The sequence below is a fragment of the Nannospalax galili genome, unplaced genomic scaffold, assembly GCF_000622305.1.
Source record: "Nannospalax galili isolate Female #2095 unplaced genomic scaffold, S.galili_v1.0 scaffold211, whole genome shotgun sequence".
NCBI lineage: Eukaryota > Metazoa > Chordata > Mammalia > Rodentia > Spalacidae > Nannospalax > Nannospalax galili.
This window is the reverse complement of record NW_008329624.1, coordinates 2,290,020-2,304,672: the sequence shown is the minus strand read 5'-3', so window position 1 is coordinate 2,304,672 and position 14,653 is coordinate 2,290,020. Positions and strand designations below refer to the sequence as shown.

At 46.0% G+C, this 14,653-nt stretch overlaps 1 protein-coding gene across 6 annotated transcripts in view; it reads right to left on the bottom strand.

Annotated features, from left to right (window-relative positions):
- Positions 1–627: 627 nt before the first annotated feature.
- The window catches only part of Arid1b (AT-rich interaction domain 1B), a 417,231-nt gene continuing 403,205 nt past the window's right edge, over positions 628–14,653 (bottom strand). For all 6 annotated transcript variants that reach the window (XM_029566701.1, XM_029566702.1, XM_029566705.1 and 3 more), the window contains 5 exons: positions 11,430–11,580; positions 9,191–9,287; positions 6,647–7,430; positions 4,616–4,746; positions 628–2,624 (listed from right to left, as the gene is read on the bottom strand). In XM_029566701.1, coding sequence (XP_029422561.1) covers positions 903–2,624; positions 4,616–4,746; positions 6,647–7,430; positions 9,191–9,287; positions 11,430–11,580 — 2,885 coding nt within the window. In that variant the 3' untranslated portion in view covers positions 628–902. The remainder of the gene's footprint in view (positions 2,625–4,615; positions 4,747–6,646; positions 7,431–9,190; positions 9,288–11,429; positions 11,581–14,653) is intronic.

Below are 14,653 nucleotides of genomic sequence, written 5' to 3'. Positions count from 1 at the left end.
ATCTACCATCACTTTGTAGTTACCACATCATGAAAAAGAAACTAAAAACTTTGTACTAAAAAAAAAAAAGAAAAAAAAATGAGGGTATGTTTAATGTACAACTTCTATATACAAAACAGCCCACAGGCAGTAAAAAAAATATTTAAAAAATCATTAAAGGAATTGTGAAGAACTGTCACGTGGAAGCCAAACGACAGACAGCAGACATGGCGGTAGTGGTGAGGGGCAATTCCATTGATCGCTGTCAGGTCTATATTTTCAGTCCTAACTGAAAAGCATTGTTTCTGCTCCTAGCCTGAAATAACCATTTCCTGTGGAGAAACCGGTACCATTCACAGTTCTGACTACTGACTGCCGCACCTCCTCAAGCCCCTATACCTATACCTCTAGAAGTTTCTATTGCACAGAGCTTTGGGTGATGGGATGCAGTTTTAAGTTTTCATTCTGTGAAGAATAAAATTCACAGGTAATCAATTCGAGGAACCATTTTTTCCAACTTTTTGCCTCAGTGTGGTGAAATTTTCCCATCTTAGCATCTTTTGCCAAAACATTTACTTTAAAGTCAATCCACTTCCCCAAAAATGCAACACAACATGGAAAAGAACGTTAAAATGAAAATTTGTGAAAAACAAAAGACCTTTGAATGTACTAGACAGCAACTTTGGTTAAAAAAATAAAGAAATTAAAAAAAACCCAAGAAGATGCACTTATACACACAGACAGCAAATATTAATTTTGTAACTGTTCAAATTAATGATTTCTTTAATTCCGAATTGGTAAATAGTGAATGGGGCAGAGGAGCAAAGATTTTCTTTTCTTTCTTCCTATGCTGGATAGACGAGAACAGAACACAGCCAGTTACATGTGACCTCTATCTTCACTCACACGCCTTCTCACTCGTGTCATAACTGCCCGATCTGAAACAGTACATCACAAATGACAGATGCAACCAGAGAGTTCAGGACAGCCGATATTGAGATATCCAGCAACCGACCCTCGTGCAAGAGGAATTCTGAGCGGTTCTCGTCCACTCTGGCCATGGCCAGCAAGGCCTTGGCCGCCCTGCACATCATGTCTACACTAGGGGGTTCCAGAGGCGGGGGCTGCATGTGCAGGAGGTTATGCTGGCTCTGCTGGTACTGTGCCATCGTGACCCCGTCCTCTAGGAAGCTTATCAAGTTTCCAATACTTCCCTTCTGTACGGCTATTGCCCTCGCTGCCAGTGCGTCCCCCTGGGCAAGGTTCGATAAAAGCGCCATGGACATTTCTCGACAGACTGGGTTTTTGCGATCCCCAACGTACCTAACTAACGTAGCATAGAATTTCTCCTGACGGCTAAACGGAGGTGTGGCCAAGATCAGGTCCACGTTGTTGTCCTGGATACTGAGTTTACAGAGGGTCTCCAGCACGAGTCTCTGAGGCGACAGGACCGAGTTGGGCCCCACTGTGGGAAAGGGGTCCTGCGCCTCTGCAGACGGGCACACCATCCAGTGCAGCAAGCCGTCCAGGATCGGCAAGCAGATGCTCTCCGTGTACGCAGACAAGTCTAGCTGCCCGGAAATGTTGGCCAACGTGACCAGTGTGTTGTCCCGCAAGACCTCAAGGCAGTCCCACCACCACTCATCTTTGCTGCAGGCCACCCCCTTGTCCTCGTCCTCCTCCTTCTCGTAGGTCTGTGGAGCTCGTTTTCTCTCCGGATGCTCGTGATGAAGCAGAATCAGCTTCCCCAGGATCAGCACCAGGCCTGGATGTTTGGACATCTCGGCGTCATTGCCAGGCACGAAAGATAAGCTCCGCACAATGTTGGACACACAGATGCAGCGCTTGGCCAGCGAGTCCTGCCAGTGTGCGATGGTGCACAGGGGCGTCTCGTCACGGCTCCTGGGCTCGTCCTCCAGTAGCCTGATGTTCCGGTGGCTTTTGGCTTGTTGGATTCCAAAGGGAAACTTGCTGCTGTCAGTCTGGGGCCCTGGGTTGGCATCTTCGGGCAGGGCTCCTGGCCGGGCGGACAGGACATCATCGATGGTAGCTATAATGCTTTTCTCCGGCTGCTCTTCAGGTTCACCTTTGCCTTCCAGGTCTTTCTTTCTACCCATGGAGCTTAGAGGGGGAGGTGGGCGCCTGCGAGGAGGGATCTCCATCTTGCTCTCAAAGTGTGTCTGGATGTGCTCGGTGGTATCACCGCCCCCGAGCTGCCAGTGCAGGAGGCCACTGTTGAACTCCTGCACGCGGCCCAGCTTGTCAGACCGGTCCACGACAAACAGGTTGTTCTTTTTGACAATCTTTATGGGAAGCCTGTCAAACTTACTGGCCTGCTTGGGCTTCTCCTTGGGGTCCACGGTAGCATCTGGAGCGGTGAGGGCAGCACCACTCTTTGCCTCCAGCTCCCTCTTTTCACCATCTTCCTCCTCATCCTCCTCCTCCTCATCCTCATCAAGACACTCCTCGTCCTCTTCCTCTTCCCCAGAATCATCTTCCGAGGACTGGCTGTCATCTTTCTTTCCTGCATGGCGATCAAGTGCTTTTTGGCTAGGGTCACCCACTTCATATTCCATAAGAATTCCGAAAATATCAATCAGGCATTTTCTAAAGTACTCTACTAAAAGTTCGAGGAATCCAGACAGCTAGAGAGGAGGAGGAAGAAGAAGAACAGGACAATGTCATATCAGCTCTGTGAGGGTGAAAGGCTGTGCACTGGGGTAGCTTTTGGTAATGTCTGTTGTGCTGTTACTCCCTCTGGCCAGGTCAGAAAGGCACACTAAACATCCCTGAGGACTACCTTCCCCAGCCTCATGTGATGGGTAAGCATGTTGGCGTGTGTTTGCAGCCTAGTGGCAAAGCTAGCACCAGCACCGACTCTCCGTGGTCACTGTTCTGACGTGCCCATGGGGAGGGTCCGCTGTTGCTCTTTATTGTTCGTCTGATTTAAGGACAGCACACTTTGAACTGGAGTGGGAGCGTGGATTTTATAGACTCGCACCCACAGTGACTCTGTTTGCCCTTCTATTATTTATCTGGGAGTTGCCTGCTGGGATTTTTATGGTTATTATTCTTAGGATTTTATGGTTATTTTTGTCTCAGGTGCTACAGATTACCCTAATTTACGTTCCCTATATATCATGGGGAGAAGATAATTTCAGCAATGGAGTAGCTCAAAAACACTGAAAATTAGAAACAAATCAATTTAACCCCTGATAAATGAATTAGACAGTTTCATAAAGTGCAGTTCTATAATTTAGTTATTCACAATGCTAACTGAAAGACAAAAGCTACTAGGCAAGAATCACTGCCTGTGACACTGTGTTCCCTTCGAGCACCCGGAGGAAAGCTGTGTGCTCCTGACCGCACTGCCAGCCCTGCCCAGCACACAGCCTGCCACACTAGGGCTGTGAAGAACCAGCAATGAGGATGTTGCATGCCAGATGCTATGGAAACCAACCATATTTTCATAACTTGAAAGGGCTGTGGAGTGATTACACAGACCTGAGGGAACCTAAGCACTGCTTGGAAAGAGCGCTTGCTTTCGGGGTCCTGAAGGAACAATCTTCCAAGTACAAGTCTGGGTGGTTTTCCTGTACCTTTCAAATTTACTTTTTCTCTGGGGAAAAGGGAATTCTGGGTCCGAAAATGTGTGACCAGTAAGAGTTCACCTGTTTTAAAGATGAAGGTTAACTATTCTAGAGAAGGTTAGACACATTTTTTAATCTTGTTTTTTAAAAGCAGACTGTGCAATGTTTGTGACCATATTAATAAATGCTCTATCAACTGAAAATTGCCTCAAAGACACACACAAGAAATGAGAGCAATGGGAGCTTCGTCTTATTTACTCTAAACATTTCTTTGAAAGTTTACAGCCTAGTTGACTCAGGCAGTTTTCTGGTTTCCTTCTCTCTATATTTTGCTAGAAGTTACTACTTTAAGGCTAACTCTGAACATAGGAAGGTTTTTGGCTCTTTAAAAGCAGCAGGGTTTCAAATGGCCTCCAAATAAGCAGAAAGGCGAGGTAGAGGAGCAGACCTGGGAACCATGGCCACGTCCTGGCTATTCCCACTGGATGCTGGGGCCACGAAGGTCCTGTCTACTCCTATACCTATTTGTTTTCTAGTTAGAAAGATGCAGCATGGGATATGCTGTGCACGCCTGTAATCCCAGCCCTGGAATCTGGAGAATCAGTAGTTCAAGGTCATCTTAGTCTCCATAGAAAGCTCAAAGCCATGCTAGGCTACAGTTTGCCTTGAAAAGTTGGGGGACACCATTCTAAACCACTTAACATACTGACTAGAGTTGTAACATTATGCTACGTGTTGATTATTTTCATTGGTCTGCTAATGTTCACTCTAAACCACAATTTAACTTTGCTGCGGCCTTACACACATGGTCACTGCCTCCCTATGAGAAACATAGATGTACATACACATATCTTGAAGATAGACACGAAAATCATTCCACACTAACTTCTCAGAGAACTATACGTTGACTAAGGTTAGCTTATAATATCAAAACTGATTAAAAATCTTAGTCACTGCCAATAAACTTATGCACCATCATATGCATTCTACATCATTTAATTTTTCAGCATTCTAATTGATCATTAGCTGGACTGCTGCTGGCTCACCTGGGAGAGGTTGAAGGTGGCAACAGTGCTGTCATCATACAAGAGGATGTTGATGGTATCCAGAGCCCATGTGCTCTCAGCCAACAGACCTGATTTAAGGGACATCATCACGCGCCATGCCTCAGGAGTAACTACAAAGTGCAAAGAAAATGGTATCATGAGCATTAACTATAAATGGAAGGAACAGGAGGTAGAGCATTGAGAGACAGCCTCGCGTGATCATGTGATGGGGATATCCGCTGTACAGGCAAACTTGGTTCTTTAAGATCTTTTTATTTTGCTGGTTAAACATGAACCCAAAGTGTTTCTAGATGTGGGTAGGTGTGGCTGGCACATATGTTCCTTTTCATCTTGGGTTGTTTTTCCACTCAACAGAGTCAGTATTCACTAGGTTTTACTACCGGGCCAGCCCCAACGTGGATGTCTTCTGCCTTCTCCTCTCACAGGGCCTCAAAGTGGCATCTCTAGAAGGCTGGCAGGTATGCAGAAGTAAGATGAAAATGTGACCCCCAAACAATGCATCCTTGGACAGAAGATCCTGGTTTCTTCCCGTTTCTGTAACCCTGACTTTAGGAATATGCCAAGGCTGAACACCAGCACTTTTCAGGGGTGTGATCTGAGTCAAGGAGTGGGAGATGGAAGGTTTGCACTTTTTATTGCTCTCCCTATTCCTGTTACTGAAGAAACAATAGGATTAAATGAAAAACTGCAAGGTCTACATAGGGCAGGCTAGAGAATGGTTCTTTATAAGCCCGAATTTGCAGTGAGAGCCACTCAGGAGGCCTGCAGGGGCCCACGATGTGAGCCCAAGATGGTGAGGGGACCTGTTCTTCTCAACTTGCCACACCCACGTGGGGGGCTGTGTATGTAGCTATCTTGAGGTACCCACAGGAATCTGCTATGGGGGATGGGTCTGAGGCTGTCCTTACTGTAATTCTATTTTTCAAGCTTAAGAGGCACACGTTACTTTTATAATAAGGATCAAACTTACTTTTTAAAATAAGGATCATAAATTTCCCTAGGATGAAGGCAAGCACAACTACTGATATAACCTGCACTAAGAAATTTTTAAAAATTACATCTATGTCTCCATTTACACACACACACACAAAACCTGTTATATTTACATTAATTTCTATGAAATAGGGCTCAGCATCTGTTCCCCACTGTTTCTCCTATATTGCCTATATATTAAGATACTCTTGCTAAACATTTCTTAATGTCCAATGATTGAAAAATACCTTTAATATGATTAATATCTTTAATTTTCTAAGCACTGCAAGTGATTTTAGGTCAAATGATTCTGAAGTTTCTGAACAATTTTTCTTATACAACTAAGAGCTATTATTTCCCTTGATATGTTAAAAGGACTTCAAAATAAATGCAGAAAAAGCTGTGTTTACTCAGACATTCCAGATCACTATTAGTATTCCACTGTCTCACAGAGGATGAGCCAGCAACATTAGCATTCAATTGAAGGAGCTCCCTGGCCAGTGTGTCTGCCCGTGTTATGTGGATCACATCAGTTCTGTGTATCAGAGCAGGAATCGCTCCTTATATCCCATCTATTGAAATACCCCAGCCAAGTTTCTACTTTTTCCCATGGAAACTCACCATATATTGTCACTAAATTAGAGTGGCTTGTCTTCAAATTTTCTCAGGGTCACCCTCCAATTTCCTCAGTCTTATAGTGGGTTTCTCAAGCACATACTGCAACAATTAAATGGCTTGGCTAAGGTCAGATCTTTAAGCCCAACATACAGCATGTAATTACTGAGGAGTCCTGGATGAAGCTCCAATCTCTCACGCAAATAACTTTTGCATCTAAAAGTATCATTTTGTTTCAAGTTCTTAGCTACTGCTTCTTAATTCGTATGAGAGGCTTCTAACTACTGCTCCTGTATATACACATTCTGGTAAACTGTAGTCGTAAGAATTTCATCCAATAGAGATGAATGGGAACTTTGCCTAAATTTAAGTTCTAGATTGTAACAAGAAATCATTTTCAGAACAAACTTTTGAAATTCTTACCAATATCTTTTGAGGTAATCTTTCGTCTTTGTTTCAGGACTGGCTGTGATGCTTCCACAGAGCCAGGAGGAAATGTGATCTCCCTTCTGATTGGGGGTGGCTGAGGTGGCGGCCCTGTGACCTGGGATGTAGGGACTGTGGGCATGACCTTCTGCATCTTCATGGCGGGCAGGAAGGGAGACTTGCTTGGAGACATGCGGTTCTCCAGGGAGCGCTGGAAGGAGGCAGGGCTGGGCGCCCTGGAGATGTGGTTTGGCAGTGAAGGAGGCGTCTGGTAGGATGACTGGGGTGGACGCGTGATGGGCTGCATGGAAGCCGAAGATGACATGTAAGGCTGGCGCTGGCTGACGTGGGAAGGCCACTGGCTCTCATGATTGATCCTCTGATCAGGTACCATCATATCATCCGTGCGGTTCATGCCTGGGTAAGGGGGAGCCTGTGCAGGGCCACCTGGACCTTGCCTGTTCTGGTAGGGATAAGGCATATCATTGCGTGCCGCCCACATATTCTGCTGTGGCCCCTCGTTGGAGGATGACTGCATGGGGCCGCCCATCATCTGGGGTGGGATTCCATGAGGCTGCATCTGGCCTGGGCCCTGCATCCTCTCTCTGCTGTAGGGGTAGGGATATTGTCCCTGGATGGGCCTCCTGTCTGGGCCAGAGTAAGAGCTTCCGTACTGGCTGAACATCTCCTGCTGCTGGCTGCCATACTGCATGTTGTACACGTCCCCCTCGTGGCGCTTGGCTGGAGGCCCGTACATACCGTCCATATGGCGCTTGTAGTTCTGCAATTCATAGAAAGACAAATCATACTGATGTGCTCTTACAGGTGTAATCACACACATTCAAATTATGCAAAATAGTTATTACTGAATGGAATGTTCATTTCCAAATGAGTATGGGAAGCGTGTGTGTACTGACAAACACCAACAACTTAGGGATTGTACTTCACTATTAAGTAAGGCAACACACTCTGAGGAGGGCTTCTCAAGTCTGCTTTCATGTGTATGAGACTTTCTGCAGGAAAACAAGGCCCTCTCTCCCTGGGCTGTAACATAGGGGCAGCATAGCATGGTGACCACCATCATGGCACATGCTGGATAAGGGATGGGACTACACTACTATGACCTCAGGATCCAGAAAGCTCTGCCCTATAGGTGTGCACTGAAGATTGCAGGGCCAACCTGGGAGGTTCCTGGCTAAAGGGATGCCTCAGGCCTCATTGCAAGGCAGAGCCTCTAAACCAGACACAGCTTCTCAGGTCAGACCACAGCACCTGATGTCCATCCTGGCTCCTGGCAGGATGCCCAGCTTGTCTAGGCCGGATTCTCCATGAAACCCATACTGGCCCTGCTACACACCTCCTGTCACTTAGCTCTACCCCTGGGGATCCTCCAAACACAGCCTATTGGGGAAAGGGTAGGGGCAGCTAGTGGGAAGCAGCAAGATGTTGAGATGTGAAATGCATTCTTTCATTTCAAAACTGCTTAAGATGAGTTGGTTCACTGATATAATCTACTCTAACATATGCTCCAGAAGTGAACAAATGTTTAAAAACCACTTTGGGATTGAAAAAAATTCTAAAAAGAAATTCCTGTATTCTTGCAAGAGATCCCAGATCAGAAAGGTTATTTAGAAACAACCAAGGCTCTATGTCTGAAAGGCCACTCCAGGAATTCCATCCTCAGTGTCACTCCAACATATGCTAGCGTTGGCTTCATAATGCAGGTGTGAAGGATGCTGTGAGCTAGCATGAGCTACCTTATTACTCAAAATATGCCAGTTGTTTGTTTCTTATTTGTAAGAAAACAAGTTTACCGAGTACACTGCAAGCAGGCAGTGGGTTAGGCAGTAACTAAACTACTTGCTGCCCAAGCGTATGATGCTAATATCTTTTTTTCAAAGAGCCAACTTTATTATAATAGGAGTCTTGGTCTGCAACATTTGGGTTTCTCTTTATGTATTCTTTGAAGTACTGACACATTTCTTTCCTATTGTGGATTTGCTATCAGTGCATACAGTTGTCCCTGGGTATCCGTGGGGACTGGTTTCAGGACCCCTGTGGACCACTTACAAGGATGCTCAAGTTCTTTCTCTACAAAGGCTCAGCCCTTGTATACAACCTATGTACACCTTCCTGTGTAGTCTCATTTGTTTCCAGACTACTTAAAGAACCTAATGTAATGTAAATAAATGTTATATACATAGTTGTTCTCTGTCTTGTTTGATCTGTGGTTGTCTCCATTCACGGATATGGAACTTCTGGGCATGGAAGGGCGACTACACAGAAGACAAAAGTACCACACACTTCACTGCTTCATGAATGCAGCATGCTGTATTTTCCCAGAACACCACAGATCAAGAGCTATTTCTACTTTTCTGAGTTCAAAATCCTAGGAGCACTTTCCAGCTAAGCCTATTCTGAATGTTCAATAAGGCATCAGTTTTGTTATACTACCTGAACACCTTCAAAAGTAACACAGCTTTGGGTTTCAGTCTCCAGGAAAGAGAGAAAACAGAGACCCACGCCCACTGGCCAACTCACCGGCTGCTGTGGGTACAGGCCAGGCTGGTGTCCTCCATATGGCGGTTGTCCTGTGGGAGGGCCTTGGCCTGGGTACTGCTGCCCGTAAGGTTCATGCCTAGAGTGAGGCATTCAGAGAAAACTTAATTTACAAGGGACTTTAGGCACACACAGACATGAACAGCCCATTTCTGGAAATTCTACCCCAATGGCTTTGCCTTCCTTGCACACATTGCTCTGGACAGGACAGGGAGGGGCCGCTGTTCTCCAACTTGTAGCAGGGATGGGAACACCCATTAGGATTGCAGCCAACTCCCAGTTCAGGCTGCTGCTGCTAATAGGTGTCAGGAATACCGGTCAAACAGGCAGGAACCCTGTACACACTTGTCCAAGCTTTGGCCTCTTCCTTTGAGGTAGAAGCCCCACCCACCCCTCAAGTTTATGCTAGGAAGTGCCTGACACACAATATCGTCATGGGAGCTACTCAAGACAGGAAGCAAGAAGACCCCAAGAGTCACATGCAGTACTTCAGGAATGCCGGAGCACGGAGTCGCATCTACCTTCTACTTTTTTGTGACATAGAATATTTTCCATTTTAAAGGCACACTTCAGGATTGATTCCAGTGATGCTGACCTAGCTTAGTAACTGCACCGATACACACAGTCCAGATTTCAAAGGTCCCTGACTACAAAGGCACAGAGAAGGGCACAGCAGGACTGCAATGAACCAACCCCCTCCCACAGAAATGGCAGCACACTGACTCTCCAACTGCTACCATATTGAGAATTGTAAATGCCATAAAAATAGCACATTTTCAAGGATAACAGATCTGGAACTTTGAAAACAAATTGGTTTAAGTTAGAAATATTGAATAATTCAAGAAAGAGAATAACAGGATTAGATGTATGCTTTATCTGATCAAGAAATTAAAATAGCTGGGCATGGTGGCACACACCTTTAATCCCAGCACTCAGGAAGCAGAGGCAGGCAGATCTCTGTGAGATTGAGGCCAGCCTGGTCTACATAGTGAATTTCAGGTCAGCTGGGGCTACAGGGAGACCCTGTCTCAAAAAGACAAAAAACAAACAAACAAAAAACCATGGATGCACTTAAAATACATGCAGGCAAACCACTCATTCACATAAAATTTAAAAAAGAATTGAAAATAAGAAAAAACAAACAAACAAAAAACAGACTATGTGGAAACAGACATTGAAGACTCTGGAAGAAAGTTAAGAGAAAAGAATCATAACTGACACAGTGAAGCTTAGGAGCATGCAGCACTTTCAGAAGGGGAACACCAATAGTGGGGTAACTCTCTCTCTGATGTGAACGAACCAAAGCCAGGGATTCTGCGAGACAGAAGAGGAACAGAGAGACCCCTTAGGAACATTTGTCCCTGGACAACTGTTCTTTTAATCTTTCAGGAAACAACAAAAGATAGTAGCTACTCTTGAAAATATACCAAACCTAACTAAACCCTTACCATATGCACCAGGTGTCCTTGATGGACAGGGAGGACTCGGGCTTTCCTTCTCTCATGCTTTTTCTTTAAAAATTACAAATACTATGTTGGAAGCTTGCTGTAAGCATGCCCCTCACTAGGGAGGCAGAGAACACACAAGCTTGACCATCAGAGGCATAGGTGAGGGGTCTCTTCACAAAGGAGTCTATCCCACACCACTGCTATGGGAGGAGCTTTCTGATGGCTTCTCCATGACATCTGTCTTCCTACCTAGTCACAATCAGTCTAAGAAGGGCTCTGTGGCCTGACCAGCCATGTGGATGTCAAGGCAGCTTCGTTAGAGAGGTCTGTCAAAGACAAATCGGTACTCTGAAAGCCAGAAAGCCCAGGTTGAGCACTACCCAATATCCTCAGGGAATGTAGCTGCACCACAAGGAAGCAGGTGCTAGGTGGATGCACCGTGCCTGTGGGCCAGCACTGCCCAAGTTCTGAGGGAGAAGTGGCCTGCCCCAGTCAGACCAGTCCTGAACACATGAATGTGCTGTGTCTTCTGGACATCTGCTTATAAACAACACAGTCAGCTAGCAGGCTGGGAACAAGGTCCTTCCTCATGGTCCTGCTAAGGTTATACTGCAGGTGGCTGCTGGATACCACCTGGTCACCAGTGGCTGCCTCAGCAGGGAAGGTCACTCACTATGCTGCCATTGATGGCTCAGTGACCTGGACTCAGAAGTCTATGTGTGAGGAAAGACATTTCCAGTGAATCATCTTGCATTCCTCTTAAAAACACTCACCTTCGGTCATAACTGGCCCCATAGGGAAACTGTTGCCGTTGCCCCATGCCCAAATTGGACATGGCACCCGAGGGACTTTGGCTGTACATGTCCTGCATGCTGCTGTTGGGCATCTGTCCTTGCGTCATAAAGGGCTCATTACTTCCAGGCACTGTGACATGTAAAATGAAAGGCACAGAGTTAAGCATTTTCAAAAGTCAAAGGCCCATGCATCTCTTCTAGTAATTCCTGTGGTCCCTGTATATTACACGGCAGACTGCAATCCTAATGAGAGGACCGAAAGTCTGTCCATGGGGGCAGAATCCTGAGATGGTCTCAAAGACATCCCTGATGTAGGCTTTGCATGAGCCCCTGATCTTGAGTGTGAGTAGAACCCAGGAACAGGCTGGGCTATGGCTCTGGGACTGCAGAATGCTACGCAGCAAGCGAGGCTTCACAGATGCAGTCAAAACTACTGATCACCTGAATGCATATCCACCCAAAGGGGATGTATTCAAGTAACTTCAAATCTGGGGCCAAAGGTTAAAGATAGAGCCTATCCTAGACGTTTTCCTACTGGCCTTGAAAAAGCAACTGTCTTGTAGAGAGCCATGTTAGGAAGGGTGGGCAGAGGATAGCCAACGATAGACTCATTACCATGCCCCATAACCACAAGAAACTGGGGAATGAAATCTTTTGTAACCTGAAGGGGACCTAAAAGCTCTCAGCCAGTCCTGGCCGACTCCCTGGTTCTGTCTGAGATTGTGAGCAGGGGCCCAACCCCACCAGCTGCACTCCTGACCCAACAGAGAGTCTACATCTCCACCACCATCAGTGTAGGCCTGTGGTCACCTGTAACGTGGTAATATGGAAACACACAGTGAAGCCACTAACATCTAGCTTACTCTAGTCTGTAAAATGAGGTGATACCATCTCATGATGAGGTTGGACATGATATGTATGTATTTACATTATTTTTTACCCTTGTATGGAGAACATAGAAAACATTGACATAAACATACATTCATGAATTTGTCCCAAAACCAGGATGAAAAAAATTAAGAGTCAAGAACTGCTCAAGATGGGATGAGATGGGAGCACTGCTATCCAAAGGCAGACCACCGAGGCTGTATGTACAAATTAACATTAGCTCAGAGCCTGAAAGAAACTAGACTAAGTCCAGAAACTAGTCTGGAGGTAAATCAAACACTTTAACTGATATATGGCTACTACCTTTCTGCATTCTATGACATCTACTTTCCTGTTATGAGAGGCAAAAGCTGACTGAAGTTTTGTGAGCTGATGAGTTCTGCCAGGGGCAAGAGGCAAGCACTGAGGTCAACCCTGGAGTAGCGCATTTCCCCATGTGGCACACCTCCACCTCCTCCGTCTGTCTGAGCTCACATCAACCCGTGGTAGAACCAGTTTTGAGATTACTTTCCATTTCGGAGATGTGAAGACAGAGATAGACAGAAATCAAGTGGCACAATTAAAGTAGTTAAGAAGCTTAATTCTCTAATTCTCAAAGTTTATAAAGATTAGAAAAAAGACAAGTTAAAAAATGGGGAAAACCTATTTACCTAGTCAAAAGAAAGGGCTACAGTGACCTCACTGAAAATTAAAGATACCCAAGTTAAAACAGTTATGCGGCTGCATTTCTTCTTAGGCCAATCTGATTGGCAAATGTTAAAATGGCTGATAATAATCATGCCTAGTAAGGAGGAGAGAGCCCACTCACTCTTGTGCAGTCCTGCTGAGTGTATTCAATTGCTATAACATCTGCTGGTCCCCGCTTGTGGGAGGCCATCCCCTGGCACACAGACACAAGTCTTCTCCTACAGTGACTTTGAGCTGGGCCAGGTGGCTAGTGTTGACCAATGGGTTCAGGAAAATGGGCACAAGCAAACATCTGCCTGAGCTTACAACCAGGGCTTGGTATCTTGGAGCTTCTTCTCAGACCCCATCTGCCACAACACAAGTGCCCTAGAAACTACAAGAAAGGCCCCAAAGTTCCAGCTGGGCCTCCAGTAAGTAGACTGTGGATACTGGCCACTGCAGAGGCTCCCTGCTCCAGCAAGGTCCCAGTCCACTGTCAGATGCTGAGACCCACTGACAACACACCCATGAGACAGTCAAGTGCTACAGACTGAAGTCAGTGAGTTTGGTGGTAGTTTGCTGTATCATAAAGATGACTAAGCTACTTAGTAAAGGAAAGATAAGACTCCTATTCTTTGACTTATCAGTCCTACTTCTAGCAATCCACTTCATGGAAATATTGTCACAATTGTGGAAAAACAGTTTATTTCAACAACCAGTGCATCATTGCTTTTCTAGGAGCAAAATGGGAGGAAAGAACCCAGTCAGTACTAGAGCATGGGGTCTAATAGAAGAGTAAGTATAGCCATGTGCACTGATATTACCGGATATTCAAACATACTGTTTAGTTAGACAAATTTCATGGTTATCTAGATGCAAACTGTCAGTGCCTCAGAGAGGGGAGGATGAATGGGAGATGAGGGAACGGAGAAGGTGGGCTCCACAGGGTAAGGAGTCTCAGACTAGGCTGACTTACTGTACCACCAAATCATACGCAGGTGATGGCAATGGCTGCATTAGCTGCTGGTGTCACTGCAGCAACACAGAGTATGTGTCCCACTGGTGGTGGTCTAAGTTCACAGACTAAGGCATATTAAAGACTGGAAAATTTTATGGGCTGGAGAGATGGTTCAAAGGTTAAAAATACTGGCTACTGACTATCCTCAGGCCTCTTGGGGTAAGTCTATAGCGCAGCTCTCCGGGCCTGGACTCCCTAAGCGACATTCACCCTTCCATCCCCCCCTTCCGTGCTATACTCCAAGTTTGGGCCCTGCACCATTCCTAGTCTTGGGTCCCCAGACATCTGGGGAACCAATACTGCTTCCTGATCTTTTTCACGCAGACCAACTTAGTGCCTTCCTTGGGACCCAGGAGCACTGCTTCTGGATCTGGCCCCACCCTAACCTCCCTCTGCTTCCTGGGCCTGCAGGACCCACAGGCCTCTCTCTGACCCACACACTTCTCTCTCTGGGGTAAGTCGATTGGGCCCTCCATTCCTTGACTCCCCCAGCCTCACTCACCCTCCCATCTCCCTCTGCCAGTCTCTCCTCCAAGCCTGGGCCCTGTTCCATTCCTTGTCTTGGCCCCCAGACACCTTGGGAACCACTACTGCTTCTTCCTGATCCTGTGCATCCAGAGCAACTCAGTTC